Genomic DNA, 8,329 nt, shown 5'->3' on the forward strand with positions numbered 1-8,329 from the left:
CCCGTCTCTACTAAAAATACAAAAATTAGCCAGGTGTGGCGGCAGGCACCTGTAATCTCAGCTACTTAGGAGGCTGAGGCAGGAGAACCACCTGAACATGGGAGGCAGAGGTTGCAGTGAGCAAAGATCGTGCCATTGCACTCTAGTAGGGGGTAACAGCAAGATGTCGTCTCAAAAAAAAGTAGTCTTCATCTCATAGGTACACATCAAATAAGCTTGAAGCCTGGCCCCAAAAATCTCTGCCCTCAAGAATCCATGAAGTGGCCAGGTGCAGTGGCTCACATCTGTAATCCCAACACTCTGGGAGGCTGAGGTGGGCAGATCACTTGAGTTCAGGGATTCAAGACCATTCTGGCCAATGTGGCAAAATCCCATCTCTACTAAAAATGAGACAGATATGGTGGCACATGCCTGTAATCCCAGCTACTGGAGTGGCTGAGGCATGAGAATTTCCTGAACCTGGGAGGTGGAGGTTAATCCAGCCTGGGTGACAGAGCAAGAGTCTGCCTCAAAAAAAAAAAAAAAAAAAAAAGAAATCCATGAAATGACCCTTAACAGTGGAAGATGAGCCCTGATTGCAAGGCATGCTGGTGCAGAAAGAGCCTCCTGGCCCTCAGGAGCTGAGGCTGGGCCCTGACACACCCAGCCTCATGCCTGGCCCACAGCAGGTACACAAATGTAAACACAGAGCGAATGCTTTCCAAAGGAGTTACAAAACTCACTCAGAACATTTTCTATCTATTCAGAAAGACATTTAAAAACCAAAACAAACTCTGTCAACCTATGTTCTTGACTTTTACGGAAGATGCCTAGACCACAGTTTCTTTTTTTCTGACATGGAGTCATGCTCTGTTACCAGGCTGGAGTGCAGTGGTGCAATCTTGGCTCACTGCAACCCCCGCCTCCCAGGTTCAAGTGATTCTCCTGCCTCAGCCTCCCAAGTAGCTGGGACTACAGGCGCCCGCCACTACGCCTGGATAATTTTTGTATTTTTAGTACGGACGGGGTTTCACCATATTGGCCAATCTGGTCTTTAACTCCTGAACTTGTGATCCACCCACCTTGGCCTCCCAAAGCACTGGGTGCTGGGATTACAGGCGTGAGCCACTGCACCCAGCCCTAAACCAGGGTTTCTTAATCCTCACTGCTAGTCACACTTGGAGCTGGATCATTGTTTGTTTGTTTTTTGAGACAGAATCCAGCTCTGTCACCCATGCTGGAGTGCTGTGGTGCAATCTCAGCTCATTGCAACCTCTGCCTCCAGGGTTCAAGTTATTCTCCTGCCTCAGCCTCCCAAGTAGCTGGGATTACAGGTGCCCGCCACCACGCCCGGCTAATTTTCATATTTTTAGTAGAGACAGGGTTTCACCATGTTGGCCAGGCAGGTCTCGAACTCCTGACCTCAAGTGATCCACCTGCCTCGGCCTCCCAGAGTGCTGGGATTACAGGCATGAGTCACCATGCCCAGCCTGAATCATTCTTTGCTGTGGGGCTGTTGTGGGCATCACTGGCCTGTGCCCACCAGATGCCAATACCCCAGTCCCACAGTTGTGGCCACAGAAAGCGTCTCCAGACGTTACCAACTAACCTCTGCAGAACATAACCATCCCTGGGGAAGAACCCGAAGCCAGCTGAAGCAGGGAGAGTAATCTAGTCGTGAGGATTCTGGGGCCCGACTGCCCAAGTTTGCTGGGTCTCCCATGTGCCAGCCACCCTGCCCTTGAATAAGTCATTTTATCCTATGCCTCAGTTTCCTAATCAGTTAAGATGGGGACAGTAACAGTACCTACTTCTTGGGGTTACAGAGGACCGAATGAATTAACGTGGGAAGAACCAAGAACAGTGGATTTCAATAGAAGATTTACTTTAAATAAATATAAAAATTAATTAAAAGGTATTCTTTTTAATTATAACCTTAAATGACTTTTTAATGAAGAGAAAATTAGAACACATGTCCGCTAAATGTTATCCTATTCTCCTTTAAATAGAAGCTGTCTTTTATGTTTTATTCTTTCAATAAGCTTGTCATTAAAAACGATAATTAATAGTAATCTAAACTTAAACCAAAGGATTCAAAATTAAATGGACACCATATTACGTGAATACCACACTTACATATGGGGTGTTTTCTTTTCCTTTTTTTTTTAGACAGGGTCTTGTTATGTGACTCAGGCTAGAGTACAGTGGTTCAATCATAGCTCACGGCAGCCTCGAACTCCTGGACTCAAGCGATCCTCCCACCTTGGCCTCCCACCATGCCCAGTCTATGGGTGGGTGGGTGGGTGGGTATGGGTGTGTGTTCTGAGCACAGTGTAAGTTAGCAGAGAACCAGAGCTGACAGTGAGGATGGCCAGCTCTGTGGATGCTGGAGCCACTGAGGACTCTGAATGCCAAAAGGCCTGAGCTTCCTAAGAAAAGGGGGACAGGGGAGGGCAGACAAGGACGGCTGGGACCCTGAGACCTCATCCCTCAGTCCCCATCTCCCATGAAGCGGCTGCAGAGACTCTTAGGGGAGAGGGATACAAGAAAGGTCCACCAGCTCTCTTGGGGGCCCGTCTCCCCAACCCTGTCCCTGGTAGCCTGGCCTGGTGGGCTTTGGAGCCCTAAGACACGTGTGCCTTTGAGGCCTACAAGTGTACCATGAGCACGGGGGCAAGCAGGAGACGCCCACGGCACTCACTCAAGACAGGGCTTCCACCAGACCCCGAGGTGTCAGTGGGAGCTCCAGCCTCTATCCCTGGGCGTGGCCCTGCTACAGCAGGGGAGACCATATGGAAAGAGAAATGACTCCAAGAGTGGCCCCTAGAAAGCACACCCGCAAGGGTTGCCAAACCCCAAGAAAAAAACAAGCACCACTTCCAGAGTCAGAAATGAAAAGGGGTTAGAGCCAGTGCAAACATTTACCAAGAAAATAAAAGGGCCAGGACGCTCACAGCTGAGGAGAGATCAAGGGAATGCGGGGTTCGGATGAATCAGGGGCATCCTGGCACCCAAAGAACTTCAGCTTTTCAGCCCTGACACCCTGAGAACTGAGGGCCGGCGGCCATGGGCAGAAGGTTCAGAGAGATGAGCCCTCCAGCTGGGAGCCAACCAAGCCCTGGCATCTCAGGTGGTCTAAACACCAGAGCTAATGCACGTGGGGCTGATACCTGAGTGATGGGCTGAGACGCGCATACGCCACCATGGCACACGTTTACCCTATGGAGCAAACCTGCACGTCCTGCACGTGGATCCCAGAATTTTAAATGATAAAAACAAACCAACAGTGGAGCCAGAGGGGCCGGCTGGAGACGTAAGACACTGGTCGGGCGGCTGGAGGAAGGGCTTTTGGAGACCATGTAGGTGCCAAGTCCCCTGGCCATGGGCCACTCATGAAGATGGGAGAAAGGCCACGCAGCATGACAGCAGGCACGGGGGCACGCAGGGCGCGTGGGAGCAAGGGAGCCCCACGGCCCTAGTGCCAGGCTCCAGGACGAGCCTGCAGGGAAGGAGACACGCCTCTGGGTCTGAGTGACAAAGGAAGAGACACGCCACAGAGCCGGAGGCAGAGGTGGGCTCAGGAAGCCAGAAGCAGGTCATGTGCATCCTTGTGCTCTGGGCCCAGCACGCCACCCGCCCACAGAAGCCCGCGGCTGACCTTCTCTAGATGATGATTTACTCATCCCGTGTGGGTTCATCTTACAGCTTCCAGTGCTAAGCACGGGGGACACGCAGGTGGACAAGCTACCCTCAAGGAGTTTGCAATCTGGGCGAGGGAGACAGAGCCAACAACAAGGAGAAGCCAAGGCTAAGCGCAAAGCAGCAGAGAAATCAGGTGACAGGTAAAAGGTACAGGGGATAGCCACAGTCAGGAAGGTCTCCTGCGCAGTGACACTTAAGCTTACCTCTGAATGATGAAAAGGAGCCCTTGCCCCACAGATGGACAGGCGAGAGGGACAGCAAGTGGCCGCTCAGGAGCCTGCCTCGACCCCTGCAGCGGTTAATGGTTCTGTTGCTGGAAATGTCCCTTTCATTCTCCAGAGCCAGAAATCCTTCCTGCAGTCACAAGCCTAATGCCACTCTGGCTCTGTCAACAAAGGCCAAGCTTCTCAGCAAGGCACAGTACCCGAGAAACTGGGTCCTTCCTTCCCTGCCTCAACCTTCAGATTCCTGGACCTCACAAGGATCACAAGTCCCGCTGGGGGCGGCGGCTCACGCCTGTAATCCCAGCACTTTGGGAGGCTGAGGTGGGGAGATCATGAGGTCAAGAGATCGAGACCATTCTGGCCAACATGGTGAAACCGTCTCTACTAAAATACAAAAAATAGCTGGGCATGGTGGTGCATGCCTGTGGTTCCAGCTAGTCAGGAGGCTGAGGCAAATGAATCGCTTAAAAGTGGACGTTGTAGTGAGTCAAGATCATGCCAGTCTGGCGATAGAGCTAAACTTCATCTCAAAAAAAAAAAAAAAAAAAAAAAATCACAGGTCCCTGACAGGCCATGCTGGGGGTCTCTCTCCTCTCCCTGCTCCCTCTACCTGGACTGCCCTCCTGCCCCCCCCAACTTCCACCTGTACTCAAAACACTGCTCCAGGCTTGGTGCCGGGCCTCATGCCTGTGATTCCACAGCTTTGGGAGGAAGGCTTTGAGTTCACGAGTTCAAACCAGCCTCCGCAACATGGTGAGACTCCATCTCTACAAAACGGTAATAATTAGCTGGGCGTGGTGGCATACACCTGTGGTCCTGGGGACTCAAGAGGCTGAGGCAGGAGGATCGCTTGAGCCCAGGAAGTCAAGGTTACTGTGACTGTGTCACTAAACTTCCTAACGTTCCCACCAACTACCCACACACACCTCATGCCAGACACATTGCTTCCTGGGGCACACACTGGGTGGGGACTCCCCTACATGTCACCGTGCCCTATAAGATTGGGTGCCAAGGCTGACAACTGGCTCTTACTTGCCTTGGTATAACCAGTGCCAGCAAAAGGCCCGGCATGGCCTTTGTGTGTCGTCAGTGAACTCATCAGAGCTTTACTGTTTTTCTCCTACCTTGCCACCAAAGGCAGCAGTGGTTCACATCCTTGCACAGATTAGAATGACCTGGAAGGGAAGAGTTTTACAACCTACCAAGGGAGAGGGGAGGGCACAAACCAATTAAATCAGAAATTCAGGGCCGGAGTAGTGGCTCACACCTGTAATCTCAACACTTTGGGAGGCCGAGGTGGGCGGATCACTTGAGACCAGGGGTTTGACACCAGCCTGGCCAACATGGTGAAACCCCGTCTCTACTAAAAATACAAAAATTAACCAAGCTTGGTGGCAGCTGCCTGTCATCGTAGCTACTTGGGAGGCTGAGACACAAGAATCACTCGAACTCAGCATGCAGAGGTTGCAGTGAGCCGAGATCGCACCACTGTACTCCAGTCTGGGAGACCGAGCAAGACTCTGCCTCAGAAAAAAGGAAAAAAAAAAAAAAAACCCTCTGGAAGGGGGGCCCAGATGCTGAAAATCAGATTTACATCCATGTTTCTGAAAACCAAGTGATATTCCACCTTACCTGAAAAGCTTAACAGACATTCTCCCAAAGCTGAGAGTCTGCTACTATAGGTTCTCTATGGAGACCCGAAACGTGTATTCAGGACGTTCCCCAGGGGACTCTAAGGTGCCGCTATTAAGAGGCACTGTCATAGCTGAAGAGCAATCAGGAAAGACAGTTAAGCAACAGAGAGTGCCTACTGGATACGGTGCTATGGGCTTTATGCACAATGCCTGAACTGATCCTCATGTCAACCCATTTTACAGGTGAGAAAATTGAGATGAAACGTTCTTTCAATGGCCCAAGGTCACACTGTTAAAGACGAAGTCTCTGCTGGGGTTTCCAAAACTTTCCCAGGAAATGATAGTGAAACTATGTAGGATTTCTGCTAAAAAAAAAAACACTCCTGGCTGGGTGCCGCGCTCCCTCTGCAAGCTCAACAATTCTGGAGGCTGAGGCAGGCGAATTGCTTGAGCTCAGGAGTTCGAGACCAGCCTGGGCGAGAAGGTGCGACCCTAGTCTCTACCCAAAAAAAATTTTTAATTAGTTGGGCATGGTGCACGCCTGTAGTCCCAGCCACTCAGGAGGCTGAGATGAGAGGATTGCCTGAACCGATGCCGCAGTGGGCCGTGATGGCACCACTGCACTCCAGCCTGGGTGCCACGGCGATACCCGTCTGGAGAAAACAAAACAAAACTCCTAGCCGTGCAACCCAGAGCCTGAAGAAGAAAGCTGAGGACGTGCACTTTAAACATCTTTATTTTTTTGGCGGTGATGAGGCCACTTTGCCCTCGCCGCGCCGCGCAGTGCTGCCTCCTGAACAGCAGAGGGCACGCCGGGGCGCCGCCAGGTGACCCCCACCGGACCCAAGGCCCACCGAGGGGGCCGGCCCCTCCCGGGGACCCCGGACCCTTTCCCCGAAGCTCCTTAACAGTCACTTCCACTCTGCACCGCACTCGCCGCGCCGGAGCGCGCGCCCTGCCCTCGCAGGTGGTGTCCGAGGGCAGTGCGGGGTCCCAGGTGCGTCCCCGGCCCCGCCGCGGCCCCCTTACTTGGCGTAGTAAACCCAGCCGTCCTTGGTGGTTCTCTCCTCCCAACCCGGGGGCAGCTCGTCCTCACTGTCCGTGTCATCCAGGCCCGCGTAGCGCAGCGCGGCCATGGCAGTCGGAGGAGGCACCTGACCAGCTCGCACGCTGCGGGGTCCGGCAGCCCAGGAACTCACTCCGACTCCGAACGAGCGCCGCGCGCGTCGGGGCTCGACCGCTCACGCCTGCGCACTGCGCCCTCCGGGGACCACTCCACCCACCACGAAGCGAAACTCCAGTTTCCAGAGTATCGCGGCTGCCGGCGTCAAAGGGGCTGGGCCTGGAGAGCAAGGCGGTGAAAGCGCCTAAGAGGTCGCGCTGCCGCCGGGCTGGACAGCAAAGCCGGAGAAGGCTCCGACATGGAACGGAGCCCCGTCAACCTCCCCGCCGCAGGGAAGGGGCGTGCGCATCTAGTTTCGGGCCAGGACTCCGCCCGTTGCTGGGCGACCCGTAATCACTTCCGCGTTGTTCTAGCCAATGCCGCAAGAGCCCGGCAGTTGGGCATCCTGGGAAATGTAGTCCAGGCGGCGCCTGGTTGGAAAGCGGGTGTCCTGGGCTTCTGCCTCTCCTTGCCTTGGGGCCTCATGCAAGTTCACGGATCACAAACCTTCCAGAGCTTGCTAGCATTGATGCTGATTCACAAACTTTGTTTTGCATGTGAACACAATGTTACCTAACCTGGTGAACTTAAAAATGCTGATTCCTGATTTCCTGGTTTTAAAGAAGTTTCTTCCAGCCAAAACACAGTGCTGTTGATAAGAGACTGACGTTAATAGAGCGCTTAATGTGGGGTCCAGGCCAGAATGCAGAAACATCTCACGTTCCTGACACCTTTGTGTAGTGGGCACAACTCAGAAAGGGGAGCGGACGGGCTCAGTGGCTCACGCCTGTAATTCAAACACATTAGGAGGCTGAGGCAGGAGGATCGCTTCAGGCCAGGAGTTTGAGAACAGCCTAGGCAACACAGCAAGACCCCCCTATCTCTACCAAAATAAAAAAATTAGACCGGGCGCGGTGGCTCAAGCCTGTAATCTCAGCACTTTGGGAGGCCGAGGCGGGTGGATCACGAGGTCAAGAGATCGAGACCATCCTGGTCAACATGGTGAAACCCCGTCTCTACTAAAAATACAAAAAATTAGCTGGGCATGGTGGCGCGCGCCTGTAATCCCAGCTACTCAGGAGGCTGAGGCAGCAGAATTGCCTGAACCCAGGAGGCGGAGGTTGCAGTGAGCCGAGATCGCCATTGCACTCCAGCCTGGGTAACAAGAGTGAAACTCCGTCTCAAAAAAAAAAAAAAAAAAAAAAAAAAAAAAAAAAAAAATTAAATAATTTGCTACGCATGGTGGCACATGTATGCAGTCCCAGCTACTCAGTGAGGCTGAGGTCGGAGATCGCTTGAGCCCAAGAAGTCGAGGCTGCAGTGAGCTATGATCGGGCCACTGCACTCCAGCACGGGAGACAGAGAGAGATCCTGTCTTTTAAAAACTGCCTCACCTTTAGAGAATTTCCTCTAGTAGGTCTGCAATGGGTCCAGAATCTGCATTAAAAAGAAAAAAAAAAAAAAAGAAACTAGCTAACTACATAAGAAGGCACAGGAAGAGAGGAGGACCAGCGGTTTCCTGGCCATTGAGATCCCGTCACTGCATTACAGTTATTTACTCATCTGTGTAGTCCCGACGAAACTGACAAACCACACCTGGGGCTTCTTTCTGTTGCCATCACTTGGTA

The 8,329-nt window shown here is 52.6% G+C and overlaps 1 protein-coding gene across 4 annotated transcripts in view; it reads right to left on the bottom strand.

The window, feature by feature from the left end:
• Positions 1–6,846, bottom strand: part of WWOX (WW domain containing oxidoreductase) — a 1,146,684-nt gene extending 1,139,838 nt beyond the window's left edge. For 2 of the 4 annotated variants that reach the window (XM_039475359.2, XM_074404815.1), the window contains exon 1: positions 6,569–6,846. In XM_039475359.2, coding sequence (XP_039331293.1) covers positions 6,569–6,675 — 107 coding nt within the window. In that variant the 5' untranslated portion in view covers positions 6,676–6,846. The remainder of the gene's footprint in view (positions 1–6,568) is intronic. The other 2 variants (XM_074404819.1, XM_074404821.1) reach the window with 2 other exon arrangements.
• Positions 6,847–8,329: the final 1,483 nt, after the last annotated feature.

The sequence above is a fragment of the Saimiri boliviensis genome, chromosome 1, assembly GCF_048565385.1.
Source record: "Saimiri boliviensis isolate mSaiBol1 chromosome 1, mSaiBol1.pri, whole genome shotgun sequence".
Taxonomy (NCBI): domain Eukaryota; kingdom Metazoa; phylum Chordata; class Mammalia; order Primates; family Cebidae; genus Saimiri; species Saimiri boliviensis.